Genomic DNA, 20,246 nt, shown 5'->3' with positions numbered 1-20,246 from the left:
AGTCTTGTTTTAAAAAAGACATGGTATTGAGAGAATTAGATGATTTAGAGCTTGTATTTGCCATGGAAACATTGTTATGTTATATTAATGGATTTTTCTAGAGGATGCTAAATATGACCCAGGACTTAATTTTTAAATGGGCATGAATGAGGAATGTCAGCAAACATGGCCAGTGAAAATTCCGATAAAATGATATTAAATCTGTTAGTTTGTTTTAGCATTAATCAAATAGTTCTAGCACTGATCAAACAAACGAGAGCCTTGATGATGGTGGTGGTATTTCTTAAGCACTTACTATGTATCAAGCCCTGTTCTAAGCGCTGGGGTAGACACAGGCTAAACGGACACAAGCTTATCCCACAGGGGGCTCACAGTCTTAACCTCCATTTTACAGATGAGGTAACTGAGGCACACAGAGGTTAAGTGCCTTGCCCAAGGTCACACAGCAGACAAGTGGCAGAGCTAGGATTAGAACCCCAGTCCTTCTCACTCCCAGGCTCATGTCCGTTACTCCATTACTTCATGCTGGGAGCCTTGGAATGCCTCTGGAGACTGATGGAACAGCCAGTCAAATCTGCCAACTTTCTTAAGAGACAGATGTTCTCTAGATTGTATGCTTGTTAATGGCAGGGAACTTGCCTGCTACTTTTGTTGTATTCTTCCAAGGGTTCAGTATAGTGCTGTGCACATAATAAGCCATTAGCTATTAATACACAGCACAGTCTTATAAAATGGCCATTCAGCCTCTGCAGCTTCTGCACTACAGTAAAACCAGAATATGTTCTCTCTTGAACACTGACCCTATACAAGCAGATCCCAGAAAATTTTCCCCAGGGCACAGTCCCCTGGCCATTATTGCTCTTTCTACACATTCAATATTGGGCTGCAGCACCACCACTGATTTCTCAGTAATCCCTTGAACCCCCAGGTTCTACTAAATTTACGGTTCTTTTGCCTCCCTCCAACCATAGGCAACTCTAGTTTGGATAACACAAACGACAGGTAACCCAAGAATCTAATTTTAGCTACTGTTTCACTACGTACCACCCTCATGATTAATCAGTGGTATTTGATCACTCACTGTGTATAGCGCACTGTACTAAGACAGTACAATACAACAGAGTTGGTAGAAACATTCCCCGTCCACAAGGAGTTTATGGTCTACAGTGCACCGTCTCCCTAAACTTGCCAAAAAACTACTGACAAGTTAAAAAACAAACTCCATTCCTGAACCCTCTGGAGGAGATGCTAATGAGCAATGAAATGGCCAAAAGTCAAGAAACAGAATGGAGAAGAGATACAGCAAAAGGCCTGGAAAAGCCATTTCAAATCAGTTGCATTAAAACCTAGTCAATTATTTTTTAAAAAACACACAGTTTTCACCCTACCTCCAAGAAGATCAAATACTCCTCTCAGCTAAATGAGGCTCTACTCTTGGCAGACATAAAAAAGCATATTTAATTATAAATTTGCCCTCCCTCCTCCCCCTTAGAACTGGCTGCCAGAATGAAACAATGGATCCTTCACAGGCTTATAAAAAACATTTTTTTTCCCAGAAATTCTTCTCCCCAGATAAAAAGGTATAAAAGCAGCATGGCCTAGTGGCTAAAGCACAGGCCTTGGAGTCAGAAGGACCTGGGGTCTAATCCCTGCTCAATCTCTTGTCTACTGTGTAACTTGGGGCAAGTCAGAGTGACACAGAAGGGAGTTGTAGAAAGGGAAAAGAGGGCTTAATCGGGAGAGGCCTCCTGGAGGAGATGTGCCATCATCTAGACCATTTCTAGTCCAGATTATTGGAGGGAGAGCTAAGGATGATAGAAGATATATCTCAGAACATTAGAATCAGGGTCAAGTGACAACCTCCACAGATCTCCTTTACTGTGAGATAATCTGGTAGAGAGGCCATTGGTCTGACCCGCTAATAGCATTTCTCATATTCTAAATTTTATTATTGAAGCTTGGGGAGCAGCATGACTTAGTGGATAAAACATGGACCTGGGAGCCAGAGGACCTGGATTCCAGTGCTTAGAACAGTGCTGTGCACATAGTAAGTGCTTAACAAATGCCAACATTATTATTATTAATTCCCAATCTGCCACTTGCCCAGAGTGTGACCTTGAGTAAATCATTTGATTGCTCTGTGCTTCAGTTTCCTCAACTGCAAAATGGGGATTCATACCTGTTCTTCCTCCTACTTAGGCTGTGAGCTCCATGTGGGACAGGGACAGTATCCAGTCTGATTACCTTGTCTCTAACCCAGTGCTTACAGCAGTCCTGGACACAAAGTAAGTGCTTAACACATACCATTAAAAAAAAAAGCTGTAGGAAGAGGGGCCACATTAGTCAGGTTAATAGAGGAGAATATATTTAATACTATATAAAGTTATCTTTGTGATTTTCTTGGAAATAGAATGAAGCTATTTGCATAAATAGTCAAAATTACTTACCAGCTTCAGTGAATTTGCTTGCATGCATAACTTTATTCTTCAAGTCCTTAAAAAAATGAAAGGTCTGGATTTTAACTCCATCAATTTTGGGAAAGAGTATGGCAAAACCTGCTTCACCATCTTCTACTTCTTGAGGTCGATTGCTACCTGATCCCATCGGAGTAACTAGAAAAAAGAAAAAATGAACAGTTTTTCTTATGGTCTTGCAAACTTTCCCAAACCTATTCAATACCTTTGCATGAGTGTGAACAGAAGATGGAATCGAGTTGGAATTGGAATCGAGTGCTTGGTCTCTGCAAAGCATTGTGCTAGGCATTTGGAAAAGTACAATGGACTTGAGTTGGGTGAAGTTCTTCCTGCCCCCAGGAGCTTAAGTCTACGGGGGGTACAGATATTAAAATAAAGTACTAATGGGGGAAATAGTTGAGTATAAGGCTGTTTATATAAGTGCTATGGAGCTGGGGTGAATATTACTTAGGGGATACACAGCCCAGTACATAGCTGACAGCGAGGGCAGAATAGATAGGGAAAGGAGGATTAGTCAGGGAATCTGACACTGACTCTCTTCCCCTTCAAAGCCTTATTGAAGGCACATCTCCTCCAAGAGGCCTTTCCTGACGAAGCCCTCCTTCCTCTCCCATCTTCATCGCCCTGACTTGCTCTTTTCATTCATGGCCTCCTCCCAGGCCCAAAAAACTTACATACATATCTGTAAATTTGTTTATATTAATGTCCATCTCCCCCTCTAGACTGTAAGTTTGTTGTGGGCAGGGAATGTGTCTGTTTTTTTAATCACACTGTACTCTCCCAAGCGCTTACTGCACACAGTAAGCGCTCAATAAATATGACAATGAATCAAAGGAAGGAGTGTGGAATCAGGTGAGGATGACGATTTACTTTGAGTTACATAGAGAAGCTGATCATTGAGCTATTACACCCATTACCTGAGGGGAGACACCTTTCCATACATCCCTTCATTTCTGAAAAATGGAAATATGTAGGATGCATCAAGTTCTTCATACTCTTATTACTTCCTCCAAATTGTAATTGATTTTACAGTGTCTTCCCCACTAATGCCTCCACTATTCTGACAGATCCTTGAGGGCAGGAAATGTAACCGCTAACTCTATGGTCCGCCCCAAAGCACTTAGTAAAGTGCACAAAGGTGGAATAGCAATAATAATAATGAGATTTAAGTGCTTATTACACGCTGCGTACTGTATTAAGCGCTGAGGTAGATACACGATATTCAGATTGGATGCACTACCTGTCCTAGAAGGGGTTCACAATCTTAGGGGAGGAAGAGGGAAGCGCATTCAAATGGGGTTCTCATGAATTATCATCAAGATGAAACACTTGAGTCAAACTACACGGCAGTTCAGAAACTCCAAAAAGTTCCCAGGCACCACCCACAAAACAAAACATGTAGAGCCCCCAAAACATAGCAGCCTGAATTTTAAAACAGGAAACCTCTGACTTATCTAAAAGCCCTTACTTCATCTCATTCTCGATCCAAAGGAAACTGCATTTTAAACACTATTGTCATTTTTCTCTGTTGCCTATGCTGCTGGATTCTTTTAAAAAAAAAGTGAAATCACAGAACAGCCTGACAAATTAAGTGGTCAAGACTCCTCACATAGAGAATGGAAAAAAATGCACCGACATCTGGGAGAAACTTTCTTTAAAAACCACTGTCAATCTAAACTACCTAACAGGACTGCCAAGTAGAAAACTGGTGTCTTTTATAGCCTGAATTTATACAGACTTCAGAAAGTTTATATCCCCATCCAAATTAGCTTTTTATAATACTTTATAGACAAAGCCCAGAAATCCAGAAAGCCAAGTTTGCTTTTCAGAGTCAGAGGGCTAGAAAAGCTTACCCATTCAAGTAATTGTCGTAGTTCAAGAAGGGTAGACAACGCATGGCAAAGAATGATTGAATTTGATATGACAGAAGTCCTGCTTTTAAAAAGCTGCATATTGATCTTATTTCCACATCTGCAGGACTCTGCTTATTGTGCCGTTAGTTGTTTAGAAACCCACACGTTTACCTACCGACAGAAAGACAACATTCATGTTTGTCCTCTTTTCAAATGAGTAAACACCATCACGCTCGTTACTCTCACCTACGATTCCAGGGGTCACCATCCCAAGAACCTGGCATCTTTTTGGCAACAACTTCTCCAGTGCAATTGCTGTTTCTTTGCTGTTTCTTTTTCTTGCTACAAGAAAATGTGAAATTGTTAAATGTTACTAATGCATTTCATTTGATATGAGAGAAATTGCGATACGGTGTTTTCATTTGAAAGAGGCTTCAATGCCGTGCAGTGTGACTTTAAGTTAGGCCTGCTTTAAAAGGTCAGCTTAGAGAAGGAGACAGTATTGTTCCCTATTTATGTATGAAGGTCGCAAAAGAAAGTCAACATTGCCATTTTGGAACCATCTAGCATTAAGTCTCAGAGAACTGGCACCAAAGGACGTGTAGTGGTTCTGCCTTCGTGATCTCTGATGCCACATTTCCTGTTGCAATCTTTTACCTTCTCCCTCCCCACTTCTTTGCAACTGATTTCAAACAAGGATCGGTCATGGTTCCCTTCTTCCTATTTTTTCATGGACACAACTATTTTTTTCATGGACTATCCACTAAATGTATCACAGTACATTGCGCAACAATGTGTAAAATGCAGTCAGTTCTCTCCTAACGCTTTTTCGTTATGCATTTTGAGTAAGAGGCCGTTGAGGAATTAGGAATGCTCTCCCAACAGCATGCATTTGTCTGGAGAGAACACGATGTGATGTCCACACTGAGCTGTGTACACGCCCGTGGAATCAGTCAGGCCGCACACGCTACGATGTGAGTTTGTCTGAACTTGGGGTTCCTCAACAACACAGCCCTCGGGTCATTGGAGAAATGACTGGGCTTGAATTTCATCCATGAACGGACCTTTTCACGTACACCACCACGGTTCAGTGTGTTCGGTTGTCAAAACACAAAGACCCTCAAGGTGCTTCAAGATGGGCATGTCACAACTCAGCCCATGCAAAGAATACACATATTTATATTCTACCAGGGAAGTAGCAACCCACAACAGAGCCAAAGGCAATGTTTGATTCTCAGGGAAATAAAATGGTCAATTACCTAGTTCAACTTCCAACCCAGGTAACTTGAAAAAAAAAACACCCCAAAACCCAAGAGTATATGATAACCTTGAGCCCCACCCAAATCTTACTTTATTAGGTTAAATTTACTTTGTGCTTTCGAAACATCAGGGGCATCAATTTCTGACTCAGACATCCCATTTTAGCCTATAGGTTAATATAAACATTATAATTAGATACTGTAATTTGAAACAAATCAGTCCTGAAAAATTGTCATAGAAAATCTGCCACATGGATAAATGGTAGCTGGATAATAATAATAATGGTATTTGTTAAGCGCTTACTCCATGCAAGGCACTGAACTAAGCCCTGGGGTGGATACAAGAAAACCGGGTTGGTCCCACATGGGGCTCACGATCTTAATTTCCATTTTAAAGATGAGGTGCCTGAAGCACAGAAAAGTGAAGTGACTTTCCCAAGGTCACATAGTAGACAAGTGGCGGAGCTGGGATTAGAACCCATGACCTTCTGAGTCGCAGGCCCGTGCCCTATCCGCTATAATTAGAGTTCAAGAGACACCAATTTTCAAGGCCCATTTAAGATGAGCTCTGGGATCTGAAAAATCAGTCTTTGGGGGCAAACAGGATACCCAAGGCTCATCAATGAGCAAGCTTCGAAGGGCTTTAAGTATCATACCGATAACCTTACCTAAAGGTACTGACCCCCAAAGCTCGTATTTGGTTACAGATCGGGGCAGAAACCGGTTCGAAAGAAGTCCATTATATTTTTGTATTCACCTTTCTTCTGACCATGACTTTCTTCCTGTCCACTGAAAGTATCAGCATCAGCCATATAGAGAACCGTTTGTGGCAGTACATGCACCTTCTGCAAAACAGAACAATCACAACTGGAACACAGCTATCCACCAGTACTGAACGATATCTTTCACAGTTCATGTTCCAGGTTTGTCTGCTCTGGAGCTTTGGGCAGAGCGACCCAGGAACAACAGCTCTAAACATATGGAATGCCTGCCATAAATGAATTCTTAGCCCAGGCATAACAGGAACTTCTTCCAGTCTTAATGGAGAGAATTTTTTGTGACTCACATACAGAAAATGTGTGGTGGTTTGTTTTTTTAAAAAAAAAAAGAGGTGTGAAACTCTTTGGCCAAAAGGGGCTAAGAAACCTCACATATTGTACTCAAAAAAGGTCCTCTGCTAGTAAGTGGCTCAGGATCTTGATTCCCAGATTGTTGACGAGGCAGCAGTGCCTGGAAGTCTCGGCTGTTTAGGAGTACTCGCCTCACCCTGAATGGGGAAGAGGACTAGAAAAGGTGTCACTAAAATTTGCCTACCTCACCTGGCTAAAGTGCCCTGGCAGACTGCAACTACTGAACTGTATTTTGACACTGCAAAAAAGCAAACAACATTAACACACACATAGAAAATAATCATCGAGCCATGGAATATCAGAATACTAGGTGATTAAGAAAATGGACATTGGCCTATAAGAATGGCTCTCACAGCCCAGTACTGGTTAAGTACAGTGTTGATGGGGAGGTATTAGCCGAGGCTGGATATGAGGAAAACAACAGTTCACGGATAGATGGTGGACATATATACCTTCTTTTGAAGTGGTCTAGTCTCTTCCATAATAATTATGGTATTTGTTAAGCCTTAATATGTGCCAAGCTCTGCGCTAAGCGCTGGGGTGGTTGGACACAGTCCCTGTCTCACACGGGGCTCATGGGCTTAATCCCCATTTTACAGACGAAGTAAGTGAAGCACAGAGAACTGAAATGACTTACTCAAGAACAACCATGATCCGGAGTTGGATTTGCAATCACGCAATCACTAATATTGGGCTTCTCAAATCTTGCCATAGATAAAAATGCCCTGAATCTGTGACTTTTGGCCATTTGATATTTACCCCACATCACTCAAGTACCTAACTTTAAAATATATATTGTAAATTATTTATATTAATACCAGTCATCCCCTCTAGACTCTAAGCTCGCTGTGGGCAGGAAACGTGTCTTCCAACTCTGTCGCATTGTACTCTCCCAAGTACTTAGTAGAGCACATAATAAGGCCTCAATAAATACCAACTGATGAAGATAGGTATGCGGGACAGTCTGAGAGGATGCTTAGGCTGTCCCTGAAATTAAAGCACTTTGCCTCTATCATTAGGGCTTATGTCCCTGCAATGTCAAACACCGGTAAAGGAAAAAAAAATAGGTTTCTATAAAGACTCAGACAAACTCAAAGGAGTGGGCCAGGACAAGACAAAATCCTCAAAATGGGCAATTTTCATACTAAAGATGAAAGAGAAGCCCACATGCTTTAGAAAATCACTGGGTTGCACGAGATCAACAATCTCGACAATGTCATCCTATTTTGGCTGAGTGACTGAGCCAAACACAATCTCGGGAACACCAACCCCATCTTTCGCTTGCCAAACCAAACAAAAACACCCCGGGTGCAAACACGATCCAAAGACTGGCATCTCACCAACTACAGCATCGTGGAGAATTCATGAAAGTGTGGCTCACAGCAACAGTGTGTGTGGCAAAATGATGATCATTGTTTGATACACTCCATGCTCACATTGACTATACAACCACTGCATCAAAAAGGGTCACTTGCCTAGTCAAGACAGCTCATTGAAAAAAAACTCCTGAAGAATGACGACACCCACCAGAAGCTCGGCGACAATAGTACAGCAGCCTTATTGGAGCAGCTAATGTGCACCACAATCCTCAATGCAGATAACGAATGGTCACACTGCTCTATGATACTACCAGGTTGTAGTCAGGATACGAGCCTGAATACGTCATATCGCCAACACTAGTTTGAGGCAAATGACTCAATGACAAAGTGTCGAGTTGCAACAAAATGGTGACTGCACCCGATACCAAACAAAAGCAAGGTACAAGGGAATTTGTGATAGGGCAAGCAAATCAAGTTGAGGAACATGGGCAGGGATTCCAAAGCACGCAAGCGATTCAATGCTAAGCAGAGCCCCGTGAAACCAACAACTTTTACAGAGTAATTTTTTTTTAAAAAAAAGCAAAGCACTACATATTTAGAGAGAAGAGGGCTCCAGTCTCATCCCAGAGAAGGAAAAAATTCTGAAGAGCTGGCAACAGAATTTCGATATTCTCAATGTAAATTATACTATTTCAGATGAGGCCATTCATGACATAAGACATCCTTCCAACTTGCCAAAAACATAGCACCTTCCCCAACGATTGAGGAAGTCAGCCTACCAGAAACACAAAAAACAGGAAAACACCCCAATCTAATGGCATACTTCCTGAGATTTACAAACATGAAAGTGGCACTCTGCTTAAAAACACAAGCTCTCTCTCAACATATGGAAACACTAAGGAGGTGTCAGAGCAACTCAAAGCGCCATCATCTCAGTGTTCGAGAAAGAAGGTGCAAATAGCATCAAGAACGCCAGCACATCCTTTGGGAGAGACTGTCAGACCGTGCGTGTTATCAGGTTTCTGATGAACCACAGGTCTTCAACGGTAAAATGCAGTCCAATCTTCTCTAAGGCTCCCAGCAGGCTCCCAACTTACTTTTTATATGGTTTCAACTGAATCACTTCCAGGCTAATAATAATGTTGATATTTGTTAAGCGCTATGTGCAGAGCACTGTTCTAAGCACTGGGGTAGATTCAGGGTAATCAGGTTGTCCACGTGAGGCACACAGTTAATCCCCATTTTCCAGATGAGGTAACTGAGGCCCAGAGAAGTTAAGTGACTCACCCACGGTCACACAGCTGACTAGTGGCAGAACAGGGATTCAAACCCATGACCTCTGACTCCTAAGCCTGGGGTCTTTCCACTGAGGCTATTCTAAAGCTATTCGTAACCTCAGATGGCAAGGCAGGATCATAAAAATCAACTTCTTAGAATGGAAAGCAGAAATGCCTAGTGGGTTCTAAGGTTGGCTTTGCCAATTGCCTACTGTGGGACCTGGGGCAAGTCAGTTCCCTCATCTGCGAAATGGTGATTCAATCCCTGTTCTCCCTCCTACTTAGATTTTTAAGCTCCACGTGGGCCCTGATTATCTTGCATCTACCCGAGCACTTCATACAGTGCTTAGCACATAAGTGCTTAACAAATACCAGTTATTGGCCCGCGAGCTAAATGTGGGACAGGGACTTTGTCCAACCTGATCACCTAAAATCTACCCCAATGCTTTGTTCAGTGTTTGGAATAAAGTGCCTAACCAATACCAATGATTACTATAATCGCCAGTTTCCTAGCAATGACGCTATGCTCACCACGACGCATGGTGCCGAGGAGGAGGAGGAGGAGAAGAGGACGAGGAGGAGGAGAAGAGGACGAGGAGGAGGAGAAGAGGACGAGGAGGAGGAAAAGAGGAGGAGGAGAGGAGGAGGAAAAGAGGAGGAGGAAAAGAGGAGGAGGAGAAGAGGAGGAGAAGAGGAGAAGGAGAAGAGGAGGAGAAGAGGAGGAGAAGAGGAGGAGGAGAAGAGGAGGAGGAGGAGGACGAGGAGGACGAGGAGAAGAGGAGGAGGAGAAGAGGACGAGGAGAAGAGGACGAGGAGAAGAGGACGAGGAGAAGAGGACGAGGAGAAGAGGACGAGGAGAAGAGGACGAGGAGAAGAGGACGAGGAGAAGAGGAGGAGTTGTTTCTTTCTGGACAAGTGATGGCCCTCTTCCTCTTTTGTAAAAAAATAAAATAAAATATTCAATTACTTGTGTACAGGCTTACTACAGGCTATTTTCCTAATCAGCTTTCTTGATACTACTAGTCTGGAAGATAGAAAGATGATTTCCATTCCTAATTATCAGGGGTAACTGAGATAACTGTTGGTAGCAAAGCAAAGTGTCCGGCTCTGCCACTTGTCAGCTGTGTGACTGTGGGTAAGTCACTTCGCTGGGCCTCAGTTACCTCATCTGTAAAATGGGGATTAACTGTGAGCCTCACGTGGGACAACCCGATTACTCTGTATTTGCCCCAGCGCTTAGAACAGTGCTCTGCACATAGTAAGCGCTTAACAAATACCAACATTATTATTACTATCAGCAGTAAGTTGTGCTCACTTGGGTCTGAAATGGGTTCACAGTGTGCCTCTCGACCTGCCTAATCACTCGCTGCACTTTGTCCCAAGTGGGGGAACATAACGGGTAGGGATGAAAACATATACAGCGCCATAGAAACCGCTAGTACAGTGTCTGGTACACAGTAAGCACTTAAATACCCTAATTATTAATAACTATCAGCAGCGTGGCCTAATGAATAGTGCAAGAGCCTGGGAGTCAGAAGGACCTGAGTTCTAATCCCAGCTCCGTCACTTGTCTGCTGTGTGACCTTGGGCAAATCACTTCACTTCTCTGATCCTCCGTTACCTCATCTACAAATGGGGATTAAGACTGGGAGCCCTGTGTTGGGACAGGGACTGTGTCCAACCTGATTGTCTTGCATCTACCCCAGCGCTTAGAACAGTGCCTGGCACATAGTAAACACTTAAAAAATCCCATTACTATTATGTGGGACAGGACACGGATTGCATCCAAAGGCCACGCAGGAGAATCAGGATGGCACAGTGCATAAATCACGGGCCTAGGAGTCAGAAGGTCATGGGTTCTAATCCCAGGTCCGCCACTTATCTGCTGAGTGACCTTGGGCAAGACACTTAACAGAGAAGCAGTGTGGCTTAGTGAAAAGAGCCCGGCTTGGGAGTCAGAGGTCGTGGGTTCTAATCCCCGCTCCGCCACTTGTCAGCTGTGTGACCTTGGGTGAGTCACTTCAGTTCTTAGTGCCTCAGTTACCTCATGTGTGAACTGGGGGCTAAGACTTTGAGCTCCACATGGGGCAACCTGATGACCTTGCATCTCTCCAAGCGCTTAGAACAGTGCCTGGCACATAGTAAGCTCTTAACAAATACCATCATTATGACAACGTCTCTGTGTCTCAGTTATTTCACCTGTAAAATGGGGACTGAAATGCTGAGCCTCGCGAGGAACTGTGTCCAACCCGATTTGCGGGTATCCACCCCGGGATATGGTTAACATTACACTTAACACTGGGCCACACTGTTGATCATTATTAATAATTAGGGTATTTTAAGTGCTTATTATGTACCAGACACTGTACTGGTGGCTTGTGTGGTGCTGTATGCGCTTTCATCCTTATAATAATAATGTTGATATTTAAGCGCTTACTGTGTGCAGAGCACTGTTCTAAGCGCTGGGGCAGATACAGGGTCATCAGGTTGTCCCATGTGAGGCTCACAGACTTAATCCCCATTTTACAGATGAGGGAACTGAGGCATAGAGAAGTGAAGTGACTTGCCCAGTCACCCAGCTGACAAGTGGCAGAGCAGGGATTCGAACCCATGACTTCTGACTCCCAAACCCGGGATCTTTTCACTGAGCCACGCTGCTTCTCTATCTTCTCTCTCATCCATTATGTTCCCCCACTTGGGACAAGGAGTGCAGCGAGTGATTAAGTGGGTCGAGAGGCGCACTATGAACCCATTTCAGGCCCAAGTGAGTGCTTAATAAATGCCACAACTATTATTATTACTGTAACAAATACCGTAACTATTAACTTGTCTCTACCCCAGCGCTTAGTATAGTGTCTGGCACCTAGTAGGCGCTTACTACCATTAAAAAAAAACCAAAACCAAACTTCTCTGTGCAGGCTCTTGGTCCTCCCCTCGGGATGGGGATGAGGACGGGGGGAAAAGGGTGGATCCATCGTCCGGGCTGGCAGCTAAAGCCCAGATTAGGAAATTCCCTAGGAGCCCAACAGCCACGGTCCCCGTTCCTAATAATAACGATCATGTTGGCATTTGTTAAACGCTTACTATATGCAGAGCACTGTTCTAAGCACTGAGGCAGATACAGGGTGACCAGGCTGTCCCACATGAGGCTCAGTCTTCATCCCCATTTGAAAGATGAGGTCACTGAGGCCCAGAGAAGTTAAGTGACTTGCCCACAGTCACACAGCTCACAAGTGGCAGAGCGGGGATTCGAACCCATGTCGGTATCTGTTAAGCCCTTCCTATGTGCCAAGCGCTGCCCTAAGCGCTGGGGAGGAGATACAGGGCCATCAGGCTGTCGGACGATATACTAATTCTTCTTCCCATCCTTTTCCCCTCCCGCCGAAACGCTTAAGAGAAGCGGGATATGTCCGGCAATTTGGACTGGGGTCTCGGGAGCCCTTAAGCGACGGCAGGTCAAGAAATCAGAATCTTTAATATTACTGCAAACGACTTGTAGGGTTTTTACAACTCCAAGCACTTAATACAGTGCTCTGCACACAGTAACTGCTCAATAAATGTGACTGAATGAATGAGGGTGTAGCGTGGCTCAGTGGAAAGAGCCCAGGCTTGGGAGTCGGCGGTCCCGGGTTCGAATCCTGGCTCTGCCACTTGTCAGCTGGGTGACTCTGGGCAAGTCACTTCACTGGGCCTCAGTTCCCTCATCTGTAAAATGGGGGACTGTGAGCCTCACGTGGGACAACCTGATTACCCTGTATCTACCCCAGTGCTTAGAACAGTGCTCTGCACATAGCAAGCACTTAATAAATGCCAACATTATTATTATTATTGCAAACAACTTATAGGGTTTTTACAACTCCAAGCACTTAGTACAGTGCTCTGCACACAGTAGCTGCTCAATAAATGTGAACGAATGTACTCCTTGTTTTTCAACGGAAAAAGCCAATCCATCAATGGTATCGAATTAGATACCATTGGTATTGCATGGTATTGGAATTAGAATAATAATGTTGGTATTTGTTAAGTGCTCACTAGGTGCAGAGCACTTTTCTAAGCACTGGGGAAGAAACAGGGGAATCAGGTTGTCCCACATGAGGCTCCCAGTCTTCATCCCCAATTTACAGATGAGGTCACTGAGGCCCAGAGAAGTGAAATGACTTGCCCAAAGTCACACAGCTGACAGGCGGCAGGGCCAGAATTAGAACCCAAGACCTCTGACTCCCAAGCTCGGGTTAATATAATAATAATCATGGTGGCATTTGTTAAGCGCTTACTATGTGCCGAGCACTGTTCTAAGTGCTGGGGGAGATACAGGGTCATCAGGTTGTCCCACGTGAGGCTCACAGTCTTCATCCCCATTTTCCAGATGAGGGAATAATACTAATAATAATAATCATGGGGGCATTTGTTAAGCGCTTCCTATGTGCAGAGCACTGCTCTAAGCGCTGGGGTAGATACAGGGTCATCAGGTTGCCCCACGTGAAGCTCAGTTAATCCCCATTTTCCAGATGAGGGAATAATAATAATGTTCGTATTTAAGCGCTTACTATGTGCACAGCACTGCTCTAAGCGCTGGGGGAGATACAGGGTCATCAGGTTGTCCCACGTAAGGCTCACGGTCTTCATCCCCATTTTACAGATGAGGGAATAATAATAATCATAATCATGGTGGCATTCGTTAAGCGCTTACTATCATCATGTTGGCATTTGTTAAGCACTTACTATGTGCTGAGCACTGTTCTAAGCGCTGGGGTAATAATGTTGGTATTTGTTAAGCGCTTACTATGTGCCGAGCACTGTTCTAAGCGCTGGGGTAGACACAGGGGAATCAGGTTGCCCCACGTGGGGCTCACAGTCTTAATCCCCATTTTACAGATGAGGTAACTCAGGCACCGAGAAGTGAAGTGACTTGCCCAAAGTCACACAGCTGACAAGTGGCCGAGCTGGGATTCGAACCCATGAACTCTGACTCCAAAGCCCGTGCGCTTTCCACTGAGCCACGCTGCTTCTCTAAGATACAAGGTCATCAGGTTGTCCCACGTGAGGCTCCCAGTCTTCATCCCCATTTTCCAGATGAGGGAATAATAATAATGTCGGTATTTAAGCGCTTCTTAGAACAGTGCTCGGCACATGGTAAGCGCTTAACAAATGCCAACATGATGATAGTAAGCGCTTAACGAATGCCACCATGATTGTGATTATTATTATTCCCTCATCTGTAAAATGGGGATGAAGACCGTGAGCCTTACGTGGGACAACCTGATGACCCTGTATCTCCCCCAGCTCTTAGAACAGTGCTCTGCACATAGTAAGCACTTAAATACTGACATTATTATTATTCCCTCATCTGGAAAATGGGGATGAAGACTGGGAGCCTCACGTGGGACAACCTGATGACCCTGTATCTACCCTAGTGCTTAGAACAGTGCTCTGCACATAGTAAGGGCTTAAATGCCCCCATGATTATTATTATTAGTATTATTTCCTCATCTGGAAAATGGGGATGAAGACTGGGAGCCTCACGTGGGACAACCTGATGACCCCGTATCTACTCCAGGGCTTAGAACAGTGCTCGGCACATAGTAAGCGCTTAACAAATGCCAACATGATGATGGTAAGCGCTTAACAAATGCCCCCATGATTATTATTATTAGTATCATTCCCTCATCTGGAAAATGGGGATTCAGACTGGGAGCCTCACGGGGGACCACCTGATGACCCTGGATCTCCCCCAGCGCTCAGAGCAGTGCCCCGCACAGAGTAAGCGCTTGACAAATACCAACATTACGGTTAATAATAATGTTGGTATTTGTTAAGCGCTTACTATGTGCCCAGCACTGTTCTAAGCGCTGGGGTAGACCCAGGGGAATCAGGTTAATGACTGTACATCGTTTTGTTAATTGATTGTTAATGAATTGTACATCGCCTCGATTCTATTTAGTTGCCATTGTTTTTAGGAGATGTTCTTCCCCTTGACTCTATTTATTGCCATTGTTCTCGTCCGTCCGTCTCCCCCGATCAGACCGTAAGCCCGTCAAACGGCAGGGACCGTCCCCATCTGTTGCCGACTTGTTCATCCCAAGCGCTTAGTCCAGTGCTCTGCACACAGTAGGCGCCCAATAAATACTACTGACTGAATGGAAGGTTGTCCCACGTGGGGCTCACAGTCTTCATCCCCATTTTCCAGATGAGGGAAGTGAGGCCCAGAGAAGCGAAGTGACTGGCCCACAGTCCCACAGCCGACAAGTGGCAGAGCCGGGATTCGAACTCATGAGCCCTGACTCCAAAGCCCGGGCTCTTTCCACTGCGCCACGCTGCTGTTGTAACCCCCGCCCTCGGGGGGGGGGGGGCCGGGCTGAGGGCGCGAAGCCCTGCGCTGAGCGTTGGGGCGACGGGGCCACTTGCCTCCAGCTGGTCGGCCAAGGCGCGGACGAGCGCGTGTCCGTGGGGGCGTCCGTGGGCCGGCGGCTCGGCGGCCGACACCCAGGCGACGGTCTGCCGGCTCCGCAGGAGGCGGCTCGCACACTCCCGCCACAGGCGGCACACGCTGAAAGCAACACAACGGGGGGAAGGGGCGTCCAAAAAGGGCCTCGGGAGGAGCCGCTCCCGGCGTCTCCCCCGCTCCTCAGGACCGGCCCCTCCCCCCCCCCCGCCCCCGCCCCCGCTCACCCCGCCGCCCTCAGCAGCGCCTTGGTGGGCAGGAAGGTGAAGATCCGCTCCACCACCTCGGCCAGGTTGCTCAGGACGAAGGCGCTTCGGGGGTCCATGTAGTGGCCGCCCCCGCCGCCGTCCGGCGGCTCCATCCTCTGCCTTCCCCGCCTCCCCTCAGGCGCGCGCCGCCTCCCGCCCCCGCCTCGCGCCCGCTTTGGCGTCGGCTACGGCGGCCCGGAGAGGCCAAACGTCCCCCGCGGGGCCCAAATCGACGACGTCCCTCTTCCGGCCGGGAGGAGGAAGCTTCCGGCCGGCGCGGCGCGCGGCCCACGTGACCCGGGGAGGGAGGGGGGGGGCGCGCGCTCCACGTGACCCGGGGAGGGGGGCGCGAGGCCCACGTGACCCGGGGAGGCGGTGCCTTCGGCCGGGCATTGCCGCACCTGCCGCGGCGCCTACTAGGAATGATAATAATAATAATAATAATAATGTTGGTATTTGTTAAGCGCTTACTCTGTGCAGAGCACTGTTCTAAGCGCCGGGATAGAAGGGGAATCAGGTGTCCCACTTGGGGCTCACATTTTTTTAATCCCCATTTTGGCAGATGAATAATAATAATGTTGGTCTTTGTTCATTCATTCATTCATTCAATAAAATAAAAATAAATTGAGGTATTTGTTAAGCGCTTACTCTGTGCAGAGCACTGTTCTAAGCGCCGGGATAGAAGGGGAATCAGGTGTCCCACTTGGGGCTCACATTTTTTCAATCCCCATTTTGGCAGATGAATAATAATAATGTTGGTCTTTGTTCATTCATTCATTCATTCATTCAATAAAATAAAAATAAATTGAGGTATTTGTTAAGCGCTTACTCTGTGCAGAGCACTGTTTTAAGCGCCGGGGTAGATGCAGGGGAATCTGGTTGTCCCACTTGGGGCTCACACTTTTTCAATCCCCATTTTGGCAGATGAATAATAATAATGTTGATCTTTGTTCATTCATTCATTCCTTCATCCATCCATTCATTCATATAAAATTAAACTGGTATTTGTTAAGCGCTTACTATGTGCAAAGCACTGTTCAATTATATTTATTGAGCGCTTACTATGTGCAGAGCACTGTTCTAAGCACCGGGGGAGATGCAGGGGAATCAGGTTGTCCCACCTGTGGCTCACATTTTTTTAATCCCCATTTTGGCAGATGAATAATAATAATGTTGGTCTTTGTTCATTCATTCATTCATTCATTCAATAAAATAAAAATAAATTGTGGTATTTGTTAAGCGCTTATTCTGTGCAAAGTACTGTTCAATAGTATTTATTGAGCGTTTACTGTGTGCAGAGCACTGTTTTAAGCACTAGGGTAGATGCAGGGGAATCAGGTTGTCCCACTTGGGGCTCACAGTTTTTTTAATCCCCATTTTGGCAGATGAAAAATAATAATGTTGGTCTTTGTTCATTCATTCATTCATTCAATAAAATAAAAATAAATTGTAGTATTTGTTAAGCACTTACTATGTGCAAAGCACTGTTCAATAGTAATAATAATAATGTTGGTATTTGTTAAGCGCTTACTATGTGCCGAGCACTGTTCTAAGCGCTGGACACTGTAGTATTTATTGAGCGCTTACTATGTGCAGATCACTGTGCTAAGCGCTTTGTTAAGCGCTTACTCTGTGCAGAGCACTGTTCTAAGCGCCGGAATAGATGCAGGGGAATCAGGTTGTCCCACTTGGGGCCCACATTTTTTTAATCCCCATTTTGGCAGATGAATAATAATAATGTTGGTCTTTGTTCATTCATTCATTAGTATTTATTGAGCGTTTACTATGTGCAGAGCACTATACTAAGCACTTTGTTAAGCACTTACTCTGTGCCGAGCACTGTTCTAAGCGCCGGGGTAGATGCAGGGGAATCAGGTTGTTCCACGTGGGGCTCACAGTCTTAATCCCCATTTTAGAGATGAGGTCACTGAGGCACAGCAAAGTGAAGTGACTTGCCCACAGTCACACAGCTGACAAGTGGCAGAGCCGGGATTCGAACCCATGACCTCTGGACTCCCAAGCCTGGGCTCTTTCCACTGAGCCACACTGCTTCTCTAAGCGTTTCCTATCTGCCAAGCCCTGCTCTAAGCACTGGGGTAGACACAGGGTCATCAGGTTGTCCCCCGTGGGGCTCCCACTCTTCATCCCCATTTTCCAGATGAGGTCACTGAGGCTCAGAGAGGTTGAGTGACTGGCCCAAAGTCACACATCTGACAGGAGATTTCCCATATTGGGATTCGAACCCATGACCTCTGACTCCTAAGCCCGTGCTCTTTCCACCGAGCCACGCTGCTTCTCAGTTTGATATGAATGTTGGCATTTGGTAAGCGCTTACTATGGATACAAGCAAAGCGGGTTGGACACAGTCCCTGTCCCACGGGGGGAGCTCACAGCCTCCATCCCCCTTTTACAGATGAGGGAACTGAGGCACAGAAGGAGGGAAACGACGTGTCCGAGGTCACACAGCAGTGGCGGAGCGGGATTAGAACCCATGACCTTCTGACTCCCAAGGCCTGCACTCTACCCACGACGCCATGCTGCTTCTCACCAGAACCGCTGCGAGGGGAAAACGGACCAAAACGGGCGACGGCTTCATGCCCTCAACGGCATTCGGTCATTCAGTCGTATTTATTGAGCGTTTACTGTGTGCAGAGCACTGTACTAGGCGCTTGGAATGTACAACTGGATAACAGATTGAGACAATCCCTCTCGTGGCTCAGTGGAAAGAGCCCAGGCTTGGGAGTCGGAGCTGTGTGACCACGGGCAAGTCACTTCACTTCTCTGGGCCTCAGTTACCTCATCCGTAAAACGGGGATTAAGAGTGTGAGCCCCACGTGGAACAACCCTGATTACCTTGTATCAACCCCAGCGCTTAGAGCAGTGCTTGGCACATAGTAAGCGCTTAACAAATGCCATTATTATTATTATTTTCCCTGCCCAACAACGGGCTCACAGTCTCGACTGTCATTCGTTCATTCATTCAATAGTATTTATTGAGCGCTATGTGCAGAGCACTGTACTAAGCGATTGGAATGGACAATTTGGTAACGGATAGAGACAATCCCTGTCCACTGATGGGCTCACAGTCTAATCAGGGGAGACAGATGGACAAAAACAAGACAACTTAATTGCAATAAATAGAATCAAGGGGATGGACACCTCATTAACAAAATAAATAGGGTAATGAAAATATATACAAATGAGCACAGTGCTGAGGGGAAGGGAGAGGGGGAGGAGCAGAGGGAAAGGGGGCTTGACTGAGGGGAGGTGAAGGGGGGCAGAGAGGCAGCAGAGGGAGCAGAGGGAAAAGGGGAAGCTCAGTCTGGGAAGGCCTCCTGGAGGAGGTGAGCTCTCAGTAGGGCTTTGAAGAGGGGAAGAGAGTTAGTTTGGAGGATGTGAGGAGGGAGGGCGTTGCGGGACCGCAGGAGGACGTGGGCCAGGGGTCAAGGGCGGGATAGGCAAGAACGGGGGACGGTGAGGAGGTGGGTGGCAGAGGAATGGAGCCTATGGGGTGGGCAGGAGAAAGAGAGAAGGGAGGTGAGGCAGGAGGGGGCAAGGTGATGGACAGCCTTGTAGCCCAGAGTGAGGAGTTTTTGTTTCACGCAGAGGTCGACGGGCAACCACTGGAGGATTTTAAGGAGGGGAGTGACATGCCCAGAGCATTTCTGCAGGAAGATGAGCCGGGCAGCGGAATGAAGAATAGACTGGAGCGGGGAGAGACGGGAAGAAGGGAGATCAGAGAGAAGGCTGACACAATAATCCAGCCGGCATATTATGAGAGCCTGTACCAGTAAAATAGCCGTTTGGATGGAGAGGAAAGGACGGATCTTGGCGATATTATAAAGGTGAGACCGGCAGGCTTCGGAGAACTTCCAATCGTTCTCCAGTTGGGGACGAAGCACGGCCTAAGGGATAGCACACAGGCCTACCACTTATCTACTGTGTCACCTTGGGCAAGTCACCACTTCTCTGGGCCTCAGTTACCTCATCTGTAAAATGGGAATTAAGACTGTGTGGGACAGCGACTGTATCCAAACTGATTAATTTATACCTCCCCCAGCACTTAATACAGTGCCTGGCACTAAGTGCTTAACAGATACCATTAAAACATAAATGTTTGCCCAACCATTTCCGCATCAAGCAGAAACTCCTCACCCTCTGCTTGAAGGCATTCGATCAACTCTCTCCCTCCTACATAGCCTTGCTCCTCTCGAATTACAACCCATCCCACACACTTCGTTCCT

General features: G+C 46.0%; 1 protein-coding gene across 3 annotated transcripts in view; it reads right to left on the bottom strand.

Annotated features, from left to right (window-relative positions):
• The window catches only part of FBXO22 (F-box protein 22), a 38,660-nt gene extending 22,517 nt beyond the window's left edge, over window positions 1-16,143 (bottom strand). For 2 of the 3 annotated variants that reach the window (XM_039912270.1, XM_029065863.2), the window contains exons 1-5: window positions 15,982-16,142; window positions 15,718-15,859; window positions 6,344-6,431; window positions 4,574-4,669; window positions 2,448-2,612 (exon numbers count right to left, since the gene is read on the bottom strand). In XM_039912270.1, coding sequence (XP_039768204.1) covers window positions 2,448-2,612; window positions 4,574-4,669; window positions 6,344-6,431; window positions 15,718-15,859; window positions 15,982-16,115 — 625 coding nt within the window. In that variant the 5' untranslated portion in view covers window positions 16,116-16,142. Of the gene's footprint in view, window positions 1-2,447; window positions 2,613-4,573; window positions 4,670-6,343; window positions 6,432-15,717; window positions 15,860-15,981 lie in introns of all 3 variants that reach the window. The other variant, XM_029065864.2, reaches the window with a different exon arrangement.
• Window positions 16,144-20,246: the final 4,103 nt, after the last annotated feature.

Source organism: Ornithorhynchus anatinus, chromosome 5 (genome assembly GCF_004115215.2).
Source record: "Ornithorhynchus anatinus isolate Pmale09 chromosome 5, mOrnAna1.pri.v4, whole genome shotgun sequence".
NCBI classification, from domain to species: Eukaryota; Metazoa; Chordata; class Mammalia; order Monotremata; family Ornithorhynchidae; genus Ornithorhynchus; species Ornithorhynchus anatinus.
This window is presented reverse-complemented; position numbering and strand designations above follow the sequence as displayed.